This window comes from Lissotriton helveticus, chromosome 10 (genome assembly GCF_964261635.1).
Source record: "Lissotriton helveticus chromosome 10, aLisHel1.1, whole genome shotgun sequence".
In the NCBI taxonomy this organism is placed as follows: domain Eukaryota; kingdom Metazoa; phylum Chordata; class Amphibia; order Caudata; family Salamandridae; genus Lissotriton; species Lissotriton helveticus.
In genome coordinates this window covers 1,204,093,181-1,204,110,602 of record NC_136071.1, presented here as the reverse complement: position 1 = coordinate 1,204,110,602, position 17,422 = coordinate 1,204,093,181, and the positions used below count along the sequence as shown (strand labels likewise).

At 46.2% G+C, this 17,422-nt stretch overlaps 1 protein-coding gene across 1 annotated transcript in view; it reads left to right on the top strand.

Moving 5' to 3' along the window:
• LOC144784209 (coagulation factor VIII-like) overlaps window positions 1–17,422 on the top strand; it is a 357,717-nt gene that overhangs the window by 247,299 nt on the left and 92,996 nt on the right. The window contains exons 7-9 of the mRNA XM_078662866.1: window positions 415–636; window positions 7,207–7,492; window positions 10,464–10,638. Coding sequence (XP_078518992.1) covers window positions 415–636; window positions 7,207–7,492; window positions 10,464–10,638 — 683 coding nt within the window. The remainder of the gene's footprint in view (window positions 1–414; window positions 637–7,206; window positions 7,493–10,463; window positions 10,639–17,422) is intronic.

Sequence of the window (17,422 nt, the reverse complement as noted above, 5' to 3'; positions counted from 1 at the left end):
GTAAATTACCTTTCATTTATGCTTATTTTTCCTTTCCCTCATGGTTTTGAATCAATTTGCCACCCATCAGAGGCATAATGATGGCTAGTTTTTAAGCTTTGTAGAGATGCCCATGTACTTATTGTTTAGATTATGGATTTTATGACACATGACAGTGTGCCTGACACATCCCTACCAGGTTTTCAAGATACCCAGATTTATGGTACTTGAATTTATCTCCTGTTAATAACATGCACATTTCATGCTCAGATGTCTGCTAGGATCCTAGGGGCTTCCCAGTGCCTGCTAACAAGGGTTGTGCTGCAGCCCACACAGTCAATATCTGGTGAACGACGTTGGCCCTCTTAACTCCTGCGGGCAGGTGTGTAGGGGGTAGTGTACACATTCTTACCTGTTCTCTACTTCCACACACAGAGCTGAAGGTTTGTCAGACTAAGACCGTCCACTGGCACGTGATCAGCATGGGCACGACACCGGAGGTGCACTCCATCTTTCTTGACGGCCACACCTTCCTGGTGAGGAACCACCGACACACCTCCCTGGAAATCTCCCCGGCCACCTTCCTGACTGCCGTGATGATGCCAGGCCCAACGGGCAGCTACCGGATGTCCTGCCAGATCCCATCCCACCTGCAAGGTAGGACTTGTTGAAGAGATGTGGGGGTCAGAGAAGAGCATGGGCAGGTGCCAGCAGAGAAGGAAAAAGAGAGGGGCCGGGCAATCTAGGATGAGTGCAGAGGAGAATGGTAAGATATCAGCCAATGGGAGAGCAGACAAGTGTCCAGGAAAACATGAGTAGGTGCCAGCCTATGGAGAATTAGTGGAAACGTGTCGGAGAATGGAGAAACCCATCCACCAGGGTGCCGATGATGGTCCCAGAGATGCAGGTCAAAGAGAGCAGAGATGGCATTCAACGATGGTTCAGTGCTGGATCCAGGGAGAGTAAGGCAAAGTTCCGGCCAATGGGAAATCTTCTGGGAGTCTCCTGAGAAAGTATGTGATGGGAGCCAATGAGGGGGTTTTAGCCAGTGGGTCTTTCAGCCAAGGCTCTGGGGTAGCAGTGGACTCTGGCAGAGAACATGGGATTAATGAGCGGGATCGCAAGAGCTGGCATCGGCAAAAGAAGTGCCAGCCACAGAGACTCCATAAGGGTCTGCAAGAGCAGCGTAGATACCGTCCAATACAGATCCAGTAGGGATCACTGCAAAATATAGCAGATACCAATCAACATGGAAACAGTGGAGGTCTCAACAGAATTGATAACAATCAACGGGGAATCAGCGGGGGTCACAACAGAATTTATAACAATCAACGGGGAATCAGCGGGGGTCACAACAGAATTAATAACAATCAACGGGGAATCAGCGGGGGTCACAACAGAATTGATAACAATCAACGGGGAATCAGCGGGGGTCACAACAGAATTGATAACAATCAACGGGGAATCAGCGGGGGTCACAACAGAATTGATAACAATCAACGGGGAATCAGTGGTGGGTCACAACAGAATTGATAACAATCAACGGGGAATCAGGGGTGGGTCACAACAGAAATTATACCAAGGAACAGGGAATCAGTGGCGGATCATGGCAGAGGAGAAGGGTCCTACTGGGAAGAGCTCCTTACAGGATCTGACTAAGGCAAGTGGCGCCATTGCAGGAGCTCACTAAGGGAAAGAGGTCCCTGCAGGAGGTCACTTAGGTGAAGGATCTTACAATGAAGAGTTCCACGTAGAAGCTAATTATTGACAAAAGATCCTACAGGGGAAGAAGTCCCTTCCTCTGTAGGACTCCTGCAAGACCTCACTAAGGAGTGGGGTCACTAGGATAAGGTATGTGCAGGAGCTCACTATATGAGGTGCTTGCAGGACTCACTATGGAGAGCATCCCAATGGAAGCGGTCCCATTATGAGCTCCCTGCATGAGAAGGGTCTCTCAGGGAAGAGGTCCCTGCAGGAGATCACTAAGGAAAACAGATCTACTATTCAGAGGTCCCTGCAGGAGATCATGAAGGAAAACACATCTATTATTAAGAGTTCACTGCAGGAGATCATGAAGGAAAACAGATCTATTATTAAGAGTTCACTGCAGGAGATCATGAAGGAAAACACATCTATTATTAAGAGATCACTGCAGGAGATCATGAAGGAAAACACATCTATTATTAAGAGATCACTGCAGGAGATCATGAAGGAAAACACATCTATTATTAAGAGATCACTGCAGGAGATCATGAAGGAAAACACATCTATTATTAAGAGATCACTGCAGGAGATCATGAAGGAAAACACATCTATTATTAAGAGATCACTGCAGGAGATCATGAAGGAAAACACATCTATTATTAAGAGATCACTGCAGGAGATCATGAAGGAAAACACATCTATTATTAAGAGATCACTGCAGGAGATCATGAAGGAAAACACATCTATTATTAAGAGATCACTGCAGGAGATCATGAAGGAAAACACATCTATTATTAAGAGATCACTGCAGGAGATCATGAAGGAAAACACATCTATTATTAAGAGATCACTGCAGGAGATCATGAAGGAAAACAGATCTACTATTAAGAGGTCCCTGCAGGAGATCACTAAGGGAAACAGATCTACTATTAAGAGGCCCCTGCAGGAGATCACGAAGGAAAACAGATCTACTATTAAGAGGTCCCTGCAGGAGATCATGAAGGTTAAGGTTAAACCCTTAGCCACCATTTTGTCTAATACTTGCATAAGGACAAAGTTATGCTCTTCGATTGACTTGCCGAAAACAAGGCTAACATCTTGGAAAAAGATGACATTTTTGCACTGTCCAAAGATGTTTCTCATAATCCATTGAAAGACTCTGGCTTCTGAGGCTAAGCTAACAGGAAGCCATGTTGTCACTATCTTCAATCCACTCAGTAGGAGTGGACCAGGCTGAGACATAAAACTGTGGGAATGGGATGAGAATGGGATTCAGAGAGCTTCACTTGGGTGTGGTATGTTCCCTGGATCCCGTGCCCGGAGGCTGGGAGCTGGACAATGCGGGCTCAGAGAGGAACACCTCACACCAATAAGCCATGTGGGGGCTGTGGTGCAATATTTTAGGTGCACATACTTAGTGATGTTTGTTGCAGAACTGACATACGCGGTCCGCCTAGTTTATTATATCCTCCGGTAACGTGACCTTGGAACAAACTACAACTCCATAATCTATTAGGGGTGCTCAGGGAAACACCTCTATGACCATCAACATTGCATTCCTCCTTAACTCTACATGAATCAAAACAAACTTTATATTAACACACAAACACTGAATTCTGGAATGTTCCTTTTTCATCGGGTGACCTCTCCAATTGACCTCCTGTGGGTGGTGCTGACGTTTAGTGGTGAGGTGTGAGGCGGTACCCTTTTGGAAAAGTACAGACAGCCGTTTGCTGGCCGCATCCCTGCTCTTGAAAGGAGGACCATAGTCTGTACGCAAGTCTCTTATCAGGCCATGAGTGGCCAAGACTTTTTCAAACTTTGGTATGATTTCATCCGCAGATGTAGATGGAACGATTTCCACTTATGGACATATGGAAAAATCGTCAACGATGACAAACAGGTGACGGCCATCCAGCAGGCTGGCAAAATCCGCACTGGCATAGTGCCATGGGGTTTCCAGGATTGGCTCGTTGATTATGGACAGCAGAAGGTCTGGACCGTCTGTCGCTTGGCATAAGTCACACTGCCGAATGGTGCGTTCAACCAGATCATCCAGACACGGGAACCGCACCATACTACGTAGCCTGTTCTTGGTTCTGACAATTCGCTGGTGTGAATCATGGGCAAGATCTACCAAACGGGCAGGTATCCCATAAGGAGACATCCATCTTCAGTGACTGTGAGTTCGCTCATCACATTGAGCAGGGATTGCAAACTGTATCGGCCCTCAGCTGTGTTTTGTGCCAGGTTGGCAAGTATGTTGGCCCATTTTTCAGAGCGGGTGGCAGCGATGGCAGACTGGAGGCAGTCATCGGTCCCGGTTGCCTCTATGTAGTCCACTAGGGCAATGGGAATAGGGGGAATCTTTCCATGACCATCTTAATGTACTCCTCCATATTCACTGCTTCCTGAGCTTCTTGGGGAGTGACGGGCCGCGCGTTTCAGAACAAATAGTTCACTGGATTGTGGACCATGGCTCAAATTCAACTGAGAAGTTGTATTCTTGCAACTGGTGGATCTATTTCTCAATCTGTGGTGGAGGTTTTGTCGCTGACTCCTTGAAAAGAGGAATGAGCCGCTTATGGTGTGTGTTCACCCTGAACGGGTGGCCATAGAGGTACACATGGAAATGACGGCACCCCTAATGTATAGCAGTTGCCACTTTTTCCATGTGTGAATACCTCTATTCCGTCAGGTATGGGATCTGCTGGCATAGACAACAGGAGTCTACTCTTCAGACTGTTCTTTCTGGGACAGAGCATCGCTGAGGACCATGGGGCTGGCATCGACAAGAGTTCTATATCATTTTCTGGATCAAAATATGTCAGGGTAGTGTCCTCAGTAATGCTTGTTTTGTGTCCTGGAACACCTGTTCCTGCTCTGCTCCCCATAGCCACAGGGCAGAAGCTTTTGTGAATTCTCAGAATGTTCTGTGAGTTGTGAGAAATTCCACATGAAACAACCACAATAAGTCACCATCCCCAAAAAGCGTCTGGCACCAGTGTCAGTGGTGGGTGTGGGTGCTGCTTGTATGTCTAATAATGGTTTGCAAACAACAAGGGCAACCCTAGAACAAGAACCTGGGGCAGTATCAACTATGTTCCAAACAGTAGTTCATGCGCTAAAATAACAAACTATAAGACAATTGGTGTAAAAAATAAAGAAATTGTGCAAAGAAAGGAAAAACTGTTCTGCCTTAAATTTGAAATGACCATGTACATAAATAATCTAAAAAAGTGTTTAATATAAATTCAATACAACACAACGGGAAATAAGGGCGCTTAAACAGTTACACAAACAATGATAAAGTCAGGAACATTGACAAGTGTAAAATGAACAAACAGTGGCAGAGAAAAAACATAAAACAACAATTAACAAAAAATACACAAGTAACAATTGTGTCCTCACTTAAATAGGCCACGTTTTTATGCGTCAACGGCGTTTCGACCTATGAATACTTTAAGGGTCCTCTTCAGGACAAAAGAGCTTCAAATATGCGAGCGTCCACTTTCTTTTCTCTTTGGATCTTTGTGGTGTACATTGAGGGCGAAGCACCAATCTTCGTGTGTCAAGGTCAAAAAATGCTGAGATTTTAATTGAGATCCTAAGACTCGGTAAGCCAAAAAGGGTCCAAACGCATTACTTAAAGAAACTGGGCTGACTAGGTTGACAAATTCAGTAGGAATGCTACTGCTATGGCTAGATTCTTAGCTCCCCTTTTTTTGATGCCGAGTGCAGCTGATACCGCAGCGTGGGGACACACTAGCCTAGTGTAACCAGGTGCTTTATAAATGTGATTACTATTATTATTATTATTATTATTATTATTAGGAGGATCAGTCAAAATGCAGAGTCACAGTCATTGTTGATAAATGAATTATTCCAGTCTAGGACTCCTTCTTGTTCCGCGTCCCTTCAGCTTTCCATGTCCCCGACCAACCATTTTCCCTGTATTGGCGGTTGGATTCATGCTCTTCGTGCTTTCCTCTGGCTCCTGGCATCCTATGATGCCCGACCGGCACTGTATGTTCCTGGGGGCATGGCCTTCTCTTTTGTAGACCGCTGCTGCAAGTGAACAGTCCCGGCTGGGCAGAGCCATCTGCTTGTGGTTCTGGAGCGTACTGGGGCTTCTTGCCTTGCCTGTTCCTGATGCGAGGAGCAGCGCTGCTCTTCGCCTGGCTTTGTGGAGCTGGCAGGAGAGGATGTGTTGGGGCTGGCCATTGCTGGAGGAAGTCAGGCAATGTTGCAGGGCGTATTCAATGTCAGTGATGACATCTTAGTGCATTCCCCGACTCTGGATGAGCATTAATCCCACCTTTGTCGCCACTTGTTTTGTTCACGTCTCCCGATCATGAACAGACAGTGGATTACTTGACGTAGGCACACACAGGACTCCCAGGGTACTCTTCTCAAAGCTCCTGAGATTCCCGAGCCACTTTATTCAAAAACACCTGGAACGTGCTGACCTCCATAGAAGTAACTATCTATACATACGCCCAGAGGGGGCGGGGTATTACCATGAACACTTCACAGTGGGGTACCCTGCTGTTCAAGCAGATCTGCCCAAACGCCAACTAGAAGCCTGAAAATGTTTATTAACAAAAGAGGAATCTAACTGTGAGTCCCAGCAGTGGGTGATAAGGGGGTCCCCCAGCACCCCAGATGAGCATAAACTGGACGAGCGAGACAAGCCAGAAACGTGTAGGTTTCGGCCTAGAGGACTCCAGTAGGGATGACGTCACGAGAGTGACAGCAGTCACACAGGTGCAGGAGTCTGAAGTCTTGAGAAAGTAGTTACACCACCTTCCAACAGACTCAGACGTGCAGGCTCTGTGTCCGTTGAACAGGAGAAGCAGACATCAGGGGCGGCCTTAGGCATGTGCAAGCTGTGCACCTGCACAGGGCCACCAAATCCGAAGGGCCTCCACGCCAATATATATTCTTAATATAATAATCCTCTGAGAATGGATACATATTTGCGTGGCGACCCCTGGCAGGGATTTGGCGGCCTCCGGCTCTGTTCCACTTTAACAGAGACATTTGTTTGTTTTACCCTATTCACTTATTATTGAAATAAAGAAACACTATGGCAGCGAGTGGAACAGAGTTACAAGTACACAGAGTTATAAATATTAGAGCACTCATATATTCATGGAAATAAGAGTATGTTTTATAATTTAAAAAAAAGAAAGGAAAAAATAGGAAAAGGATAAAGAACAGAACGAGAAAATACGAAATGAGAAGGAAGAACAGAAGAAAAGGAGAGAAGAAATAAACATTAAGAGAAAGTTAAGGAAATATTAGAAGTTGAGTGTAAGAGAGGACGTTTGAAAAACGTAACCAGAATAGATCACACTTTATTTTTTTATTTTTAGCATAGATTTGCATGGTTTGAAACTATAATTTAATTGAGTGAAAGGTGGTGGTGGCTTGTAAAGTACTTGTTTTGTAGATGTCCTTCCAGTTTCCCCAGCCCTGATCTTCTGACCCTTCCCTTCCAACCCCTTCTGTCTGTACCAGGTGGAATGGCCGCCATCGTCCACGTAGCCGACTGCCCCAAGGAGCCCAACATGCAGCTGAGGAAGTCCACAGGCGACGAAGAGGAGGAGGTGGATATGGAGGAAGACGAAGACGAGGAGTACAATTTTGATGACTTCAATACTTTCCAGATGGATAAAGCGGAGCCCGCCCTACACATGCCGGTCCGCTCTCACGCCAAGCTGAGGCCGGTGACGTGGACGCGCTTCATCGCTGTGGAGGAGGTGGACTGGGAGTACGCGCCGACCACCCCCACCGACATGGACAGGTGACAGCGGGCAGCATCTGTGAGAAGTGGAGAGAGGGTGGAAGAGAGATGTCTCTGGGTTAGGGGGTATCAGACAGGATGACAACAGGCAAGGCAGGTGACAGCAAGGCAGCATCTGTGTGGGCGCTCGAGAGATTGGGGTGTGCCAAGGCCACCCATCCATATCTGGTGACAAGTGGAGAGAGGGTGGTGGGGAGATGTCTCTGGGTTAGGTGGTACTGGAGGGGATGGCACCAGATCAAGGATTGAGGACTGGTGAGATGTAGCAGTGATGGAGGCGTGTAGTGGGGGGGAATATGCAGGCTTCCTACAGAACAGGCTGATGAAGGGCAGAGCAGGGATTCTGTGATTGTTATTGAACCAGCACTGGAAAGAGCGGATGTTGTAGATGTGTTGTTTGTTTAAGATTACAGGAGTATTCTGAGAAATCTACAAAAACAGCAGATTTCCGGTCAAACACATGTTTCCCCTCTCTCTTCACCTATGAAAGTTGGCAGACAACGCTAAGGTTCAGATCAAATGACTCGTTGCACCTCTTCCCAGCTCTTTTTACTCCATAATCTTTCTTGTAGTTGTTATTTGCTCACAGGTACTTGACAACATTGAATTTTGCGTGGATTTTAAATGTTTTGCCTTTTGATCATTAAAAGGTTACTCATAGGCAGCGCTTGTGCTGTCTCCTTGAGACATGCTTTCGGTCTCGCCTAGGCAGAGCTTGTGCTGTCTCTTCAAGATATGCTGTATCTAGGATGTGGGCTTGAAAAAACGCCCACCATTTCATTGGTTCCTGGTGCTGTCCTTTAGAAATGCTGGCTTTTCATTGGTGAATACACTTAGTAGTCCCTCCTTTTCGAATTTTGTTTCCTCCCATGAGGACTGTCCCTCTTACATGTGTTATTACACAACTTTAAGCTGTAGGCTAAATAAACAACAATGTTGCATTTTTAAATCGCAAGCTAACAAAAATCACACTTCCAATAAAAACAAATGGAAACATCTGCTCAGCTGCAATCTTTCTCTTTGTAATTGCATTAAGGGTGCAGTACCGTATGTGGCCAATAGAAGTTCCTTTACAACTCTACAGGGACACCTAGTAAAAGACTGTGGTATATTGCTCCTTGTCCTTGCTTCATAGAATTATTTTTATAACTAATACTACTGCTAGGATATTTTTGGGAAAACAAAAATGAACTAACTTTTTCATTTGCAATGCCAATAGCTCAGACTGTAACAGATGCAAAACCTATTGCATTGCAAATGCTTGTTCCACATACAGTAAGCCCTTGCCCTCTCTCCCACTCCCACTCGGAAAAGAATATTCCTTCCTAATTAAATGCTGTTTCCAATTTGTTTTGTAACTAAAGATGGTTGTGAAGCTCAGATGAGACAATCCATTGGGAGGGATGATGCACACACACAGTTATGGTTGGTGTTCCTGACATTCCCACTGACCCCTTCGATGAACCTCCCAAGATACTGTCTATTTTATACCTTTATTAAGCATATTACTTTAAAAAAGTCAACCACCATGGAGATTCTCTGCAGTATAGGCCAACCCACTCGGGCAAGTAAGTGCCTCAAATGTGGACGCACACTTGATGAGTTAGGATTAAATATCCCAGAAGCCACCAGCAGGCTCCAGGGCAAATCCAATTTGAATTAATCATCTGGTCCCTTCTTTGTTTCAGGCTTCTTGCAGCATTGTGTTTCTGGAGCTCAACTGGTGGCGAGCCAACCAGACCCTTAGTCCACTCGTCTGACCTGGGTTCAAGTGGGAGCAGGTCCAGCACTTAGGGTTTCTCTACAGAGGTGAAAGAGCAGGCTGACGCCCTCTCAGTTCCAGTCCTTATTTTAGAAGGTGCCGTCCATCCTTTGTGTTCCACAGGTCCAGCAGTGTCCTGGGGAGGGGGCAGAGGTGTCAATGGATCTCCCAGGTCTACGCCTAGAGACAGAAGGCACAGGGTGGTCAGTGTGGGAGAAGCGTCCAGTAGAGTCTAGAGTCCAAGACATCTGCGGTCAGTTCACTGCCGGAGGAGAAAGGAAAAGAACGGTAAACAAACTGGAAATGGAGACTGAACCAGAAATGAAAGGAATGGACAAAGAAGCTTCACTTTCCTATTATCACTATTCCCCGCCGAGCTCCCTCCTAAAAAACACAGAGGAAGTGACCAGGGTACCACGATGATGAAACCCTTACTCTGACAAAAGACCACACATCCTTGAACCATCTGGTACAAAGGTCTGCTTTTTTTTTTACCTTCAACCCAGGGCATGAGTATCCATAAGTGTACGTAATTACATCAACCTGCGGCACAAGTGGAGTACTCAAACTTGTAAATTCTCTCCGCCTTCTACCACCACTAACAACACCACCCGCCACCGGTTCTGGCACAGTCACCTTAAAAGGACCCTAGTGCCCATCAGTACGCAAAAGGGGGTGCCACAGAGAAGAGGAGGTGCCAGCCAGGGAATGAAAAGGACCAGAGATGGAGAAAACACACGAGTGGTGTAATTACACTGCTCCTACGGAAGGGCAGAAGATCCCACTGCCACCACATTTAATGCCTAAAATATATCGTACTTTTATATAAACAAATTACCCCAGGCTGGATAATATAAGTTCTGTTTTAATCTTAAAACACATAGTAACACGTTGTGATACTGAAGGTTTGTTCTTTATACTTTCACAAAGGCTAGTAACAGCCTGTTGTGCTGCAGGCTCGTGCTTTACACCATCACAAAGCCTAGTAACAACTGCAAAGGTAGTCCCTGTGCTTAGTTAAGACTGTACAGGAACTTACTGTGCCTAGAAAAGTCTGTACAGGTTGTTAGTGTGCCTAGTGAAGACTGCAAGGATGTCAGTGTGTCTAGTAAATTACAGGACGTCACTGTGCCTGGTAATGACGGTACAGGACATCTCTTATGCAGCCAAACCCTATGTTGATACCCTGTTCTCTTTGTTGCCCCTCAGACGTTATCAGAGACAGTTTTTGGAGTCCGGTCCCCAGCGCATCGGGAGCCGCTATCGGAAGGCCATCTTTGTGGAATACGTGGATGAGAAGTTCAGCCAAAGCAAAGTGTCTGAGACGCCTGGCACTGGACTTCTGGGGCCCGTTCTCAGAGCAGAAGTTGGTGATCAGTTTAAGGTGAGAGGATAGTCCTTGCCAGGGGCTTGGGGTTTGTGTTTTCTGCTTGACCTCAGAAATCGGGAGTGGGCAAGGGTGGTGGAAGGGGTGGAGGACATGGTGTTGCGGAAGCAGCCTGAGGGGGAATAGACGCTGGTGTTGAGATCTAATATTAGAACGCTGGTGTTGAGACCTAGGGATAGGACGCTGGCATTGAGATCCAGGGATAGGACGCTGGTATTGAGATCTAGGGATAGGACGCTGGCGTTGAGATCTTGGGATAGGACGCTGGCATTGAGATCTAGGGATAGGACACTGGCGTTGAGATCTAGGGATAGGATGCTGCCGTTGAGATCTAGGAATAGGACGCTGGCATTAAGATCTAGAGATAGGACGCTGGCGTTGAGATCTAGGGATAGGACGCTGGCATTGAGATCTAGGGATAGGACGTTGGCATTGAGATCTAGGGATAGGACGCTGGCATTGAGATCTAGGGATAGGACGTTGGCATTGAGATCTAGGGATAGGATGCTGGCATTGAGATCTAGGGATGGGACGCTGGCATTGAGATCTAGGGATAGGACGTCGGCATTGAGATCTAGAGATAGGACGTCGGCATTGAGATCTAGGGATAGGACGCTGGCGTTGAGATCTAGAGATAGGACGCTGGCGTTGAGATCTAGGGATAGGATGCTGGCATTGAGATCTAGGGATAGGACGCTGGCATTGAGATCCTCGATAGGACGCTGGCGTTGAGATCTAGGGATAGGATGCTGGCATTGAGATCTAGGGATAGGACGCTGGCGTTGACATCTAGGGATAGGACGCTGGCATTGAAATCTAGGGATAGGACGTTGGCATTGAGATCTAGGGACAGGACGCTGGCGTTGAGATCTAGGGATAGGATGCTGGCATTGAGATCTAGGGATAGGACGCTGGCGTTGAGATCTAGGGATAGGATGCTGGCATTGAGATCTAGGGATAGGACGCTGGCGTTGAGATCTAGGGATAGGACGTTAGCATTGAGATCTAGGGATAGGACGCTGGCGTTGAGATCTAGGGATAGGATGCTGGCATTGAGATCTAGGGATAGGACGCTGGCGTTGACATCTAGGGATAGGACGCTGGCATTGAAATCTAGGGATAGGACGTTGGCATTGAGATCTAGGGATAGGACGCTGGCGTTGAGATCTAGGGATAGGATGCTGGCATTGAGATCTAGGGATAGGACGCTGGCGTTGAGATTTAGGGATAGGATGCTGGCATTGAGATCTAGGGATAGGACGCTGGCGTTGAGATCTAGGGATAGGACGTTAGCATTGAGATCTAGGGATAGGACGCTGGCGTTGAGATCTAGAGATAGGACGCTGGCATTGAGATCTAGGGATAGGACGTCGGCATTGAGATCTAGAGATAGGACGTCGGCATTGAGATCTAGGGATAGGACGCTGGCGTTGAGATCTAGAGATAGGACGCTGGCGTTGAGATCTAGGGATAGGATGCTGGCATTGAGATCTAGGGATAGGACGCTGGCATTGAGATCCTCGATAGGACGCTGGCGTTGAGATCTAGGGATAGGATGCTGGCATTGAGATCTAGGGATAGGACGCTGGCGTTGACATCTAGGGATAGGACGCTGGCATTGAAATCTAGGGATAGGACGTTGGCATTGAGATCTAGGGATAGGACGCTGGCGTTGAGATCTAGGGATAGGATGCTGGCATTGAGATCTAGGGATAGGACGCTGGCGTTGAGATCTAGGGATAGGATGCTGGCATTGAGATCTAGGGATAGGACGCTGGCGTTGAGATCTAGGGATAGGACGTTAGCATTGAGATCTAGGGATAGGACGCTGGCGTTGAGATCTAGAGATAGGACGCTGGCATTGAGATCTAGGGATAGGACGCTGGCATTGAGATCTAGGGATAGGACGCTGACGTTGAGATCTAGGGATAGGATGCCGGCTTTGAGATCTAGGGATAGGACGCTGGCATTGAGATCTAGGGATGGGACGCTGGCATTGAGATCTAGGGATAGGACGTCGGCATTGAGATCTAGAGATAGGACGTTGGCATTGAGATCTAGGGATAGGACGCTGGCATTGAGATCTAGGGATAGGACGCTGGCGTTGAGATCTAGGGATAGGATGCTGGCATTGAGATCTAGGGATAGGACGCTGGCGTTGAGATCTAGGGATAGGATGCTGGCATTGAGATCTAGGGATAGGACGCTGGCGTTGACATCTAGGGATAGGACGCTTGCATTGAAATCTAGGGATAGGACGTTGGCATTGAGATCTAGGGATAGGACGCTGGCGTTGAGATCTAGGGATAGGATGCTGGCATTGAGATCTAGGGATAGGACGCTGGCGTTGAGATCTAGGGATAGGATGCTGGCATTGAGATCTAGGGATAGGACGCTGGCGTTGAGATCTAGGGATAGGACGTTAGCATTGAGATCTAGGGATAGGACGCTGGCGTTGAGATCTAGAGATAGGACGCTGGCATTGAGATCTAGGGATAGGACGCTGGCATTGAGATCTAGGGATAGGACGCTGACGTTGAGATCTAGGGATAGGATGCCGGCTTTGAGATCTAGGGATAGGACGCTGGCATTGAGATCTAGAGATAGGACGCTGGCATTGAGATCTAGGGATAGGACGCTGGCATTGAGATCCTCGATAGGACGCTGGCATTGAGATCATGGGATAGGACGCTGGCATTGAGATCTAGGGATAGGACGCTGACGTTGAGATCTAGGGATAGGACGCTGGCATTGAGATCTAGGGATAGGACGCTGGCATTGAGATCCTCGATAGGACGCTGGCATTGAGATCTAGGGATAGGACGCTGGCATTGAGATCTAGGGATAGGACGCTGGCGTTGGGATCTAGGTATAGGACGCTGGCATTGAGATCTATAGATAGGGCGCTGGCATTGAGATCTAAGGATAGGACGCTGATGTTGAGATCTAGGGATAGGACGCTGGCGTTGAGATCTAGGGATAGGATGTTAGCATTGAGATCTAGGGATAGGACGCTGATGTTGAGATCTAGGGATAGGACGCTGGCGTTGAGATCTAGGGATAGGACGCTGGCATTGAGATCTTGGGATAGGACGCTGGCATTGAGATCTAGGGATAGGACGCTGACGTTGAGATCTAGGGATAGGACGCTGGCATTGAGATCTAGGGATAGGACGCTGGCATTGAGATCCTCGATAGGACGCTGGCATTGAGATCTAGGGATAGGACGTTAGCATTGAGATCTAGAGATAGGACGCTGGCATTGAGATCTAGGTATAGGACGCTGGCATTGAGATCTAGAGATAGGGCGCTGGCATTGAGATCTAGGGATAGGACGCTGATGTTGAGATCTAGGGATAGGACGCTGGCGTTGATATCTAGGGATAGGACGTTAGCATTGAGATCTAGGGATAGGACGCTGGCATTGAGATCCAGAGACAAGACACTGGCACTGCGATGTAGGGATATAGACTTGGTGAGGTTTGGAAGACACTGTTCGGATAAAGGATTGATGCTGTGGACCAGACCTTTTCTTTTTGTGATTAACATATTATGGTAATAGAAAATTAATTTGTCAAAGTTGATGATAAGCTGTCTTGAGTGGGCCAGGGGTGTAACTCCGGACCCTGTATCCCCTAGAGCAGGTGGCCTCACATGTCCGTGGGCCCCTTCATCTTAAGGCCAATACATTTCTGGGAGAGATCGGATTCTCAGGGACCACTCCCTAGGTATTGTGCAGGGACCATCATCTTGCATTAGGCATGTATGTAAGATTAACAAAGGGTAGCCCAGTCTGTGCTCTCGATCTGATAGGTACGTTGATTCCCTGCATCTGTTATAGTATTAACCATCAAAGTCTTTACAGGGAAATCTTGAAGTTAAGTTTTGGCACCCTTAAAGATCCAGAGTGAAGCGTAGTAGGCAATAGCCAAAACTCTACCAGGATATTACACAACATTGAAATAATGTGCTCTTGTATATCTTTCACAGTTTGCAGTTGAGAGTCCTTTTATATCTTACTTCAAGATTATTTTTGCTAAATTGGCAGTTGCCAAGCATTATAATGCCTCACACCCTGAAATCTCTTCATTTATCCCTCACATACGACATTGGATTATTCACATTTCTCTTTCCATAATACCACTCTCCGATTAGCTTTCGAAACTGAAATAGTATATACTTCTTATTGCAACTTGCCTCTCTACCACCACGTGTGATGTCTTTAATATAGAGGGAATTACATGAAGGCATTATGACAATCTAATAATCAGACACATTTCCTGCCCTATGTCTCGCAATTTGTGAATATACCCACCCTGATCTCTGCATTTGAAGAGTGGCAAAACAAAGTGAAGACATTCTAAATACTCAAATTGCGCCATGCCAGTGCCAATATAAATTACTTCAGAAAATCTTGTAAGGCAACAGAAAGTGCCAACAACTAACGTTCCTATAGAAAAAAATAGATATCTAGCAGCTCAATGCCCACCTTGAAAGAACCCAAAAGAAAATGCTGCCGGAAGGTATACACACCATCTACAAATAGATCTCCACTGCACTGTACAAACAGAGAGCAAAAAAAACGCAGCCAGGGTTGACCACAAAAAGAAAACCACATGGGTTAATGCCAATATCAAAAGAATGAAAACACAACTCAACATTCTACAACACAAATGGAAAAAATCAGGAGAAGAAATAGACAAAAGCATGCTACAGCACTATAACAGAGCCTACAAAAGAGCAATCAGAACCACAAAAAAACACCACTACTTCAGATTCATAACTGAGGCAGACTGTCCTGCTAAAGAACTCCATAAAATTATAACAGAGTTTCACAATGCAGAGTGCCTAGACACAGAAACACCACAATATCAAGACTTATGTGACAAAATCTCCAATTAATTGTGATCTAAAACACCGGACAATACCCAAATAATGCATGACGTGGACACCACAGAATACCACAGACTACCTCCAATACCCTGTCACAAAAAGATTCCCTTTGTATTATCATTTCAGTCAGACCATCAGAACCAGCACCACAAAGAATCTTTAAAGATATCTTTTACTCAACCTGTACAGGAGAGGTAGCCAGATGCCCACTCAACACGTCCCTGCAACAAGGTTCAGTCCCACCTGAGCTCAAAACCTCCTACATCAGACCTCTCCTCAAAAAGAAATACTCAACCCATCTGATCCAGTAAACTACAGACCTATATCAAATGGACCATATTTTGAGAGAGCAGTGTTTACTCAACTTTCTTGAAGATCAACAGTTCAGTTTCAGACCGGGCGGAGGCCCAGAGTCAGCCATCAATCCATCTGGGCTGGTCTAAAACTCACAGTGAACAAAAATGAAGTAGCTACCTTGTTACTTCTATATTTATCCGCTGCATTTGATACTCTCACCTCCACATACTACTGCAAAGTTCAGAATCCCAGAACCTGTGGCAATGCTCCAAAATTGATTGCTACTTATCTCACAGACGGACAAAATGTAGTGTACCTATCGCCATTCACATCACTCCTCACACACAACACTGCAGCGTTCCTCAGGGGTCCATCATATCCCCCTGTTTTATTAAACATACACCTTAACCCCCTTACCAAATCTCATTAAATCATAAAACTGCTCCTGTTATAACTATGCAGATGACACCCAAATCATTAAAAAAATTGAATAGCCCCGAAGACCTCTGCAGTTCACAATTCAATGCCTACCTCAGTGCCATAAACACATGGATGATGAAGAAAAATCTAAAGGTCAATGCCACAAAGACAGAGATTATGACCTGCGGACAATGTCAAATGTACCAGCCCACCGCCGCATGGCCTGAGGAACTTCAAGCTCCTCCAATCACATCAAGAGAAGTTAGAAATCTAGGAGTAACCATGGATTCAGACCTATCCTTGACATCTCATGCTCACAATGTCAGAAAGAGGAACTGCAACACAATGAAGACACTGCATAGCATCTTCAGCTGCAAAATACAATTCATCCAAAATGCTGCCGCAGGCTTTTTCTCGTCAATCAAACAAGAGAACGCCTGACTCCGGTCCCGCTGTCGCTCCACTGGGCACATATAGCTAGAAGGGCAAAGTTCAAGGCAGTTTGCATTGTTCACAGAATCTCCAAGGAAAAGGACCACTAAATATACAAGTTAAATTCAAGCAAAAAAACACGCAACAGACCACTGCGCTCCAGGTTTGCACAACTTATCATCACCCTACCTTGCCATAAGAAACTTGCAGGCGGCACTGCTGTCTCAGTACGTGCCGCTGAGCTCTAGAACACACAACCAGCCAAACACTAGAAGCACCCAGGAGCATATACACTTCCGTAAAGAACATGGGTATTTCCTAGATAACTTCACCACCCACATTCCGGCAACTGAGCCCAGAATACAGTCGCACCATCATGAGCAGTACTCAGCTTACAGCCTTCGAAATGCAAACAATTCAACCAGAAAACGGCTTTTGATATGTGGGTAAGCTAAGAAGGCTTGACCTATGGTTCACTGTGGCATTATGTTGTTATGTACTTGCATATTTGAGAGTTATGGCCCGCAATAACAATAAAAACAAAATGTGCAGCATCAGCAATAAATTATAACTTATCCCTCTTAAATTCACATAAGACATATCAGCTATGAAGGTTGTCCATGACCAGCACTGTACATCCAAAAAACAAACATCCCCAAATGAACAGGCATGGAAGAACCGAAGAGATCTGTCAGACATTGCTGGAAAACTCAGAGGACTTTAATATAGTCCACCACTG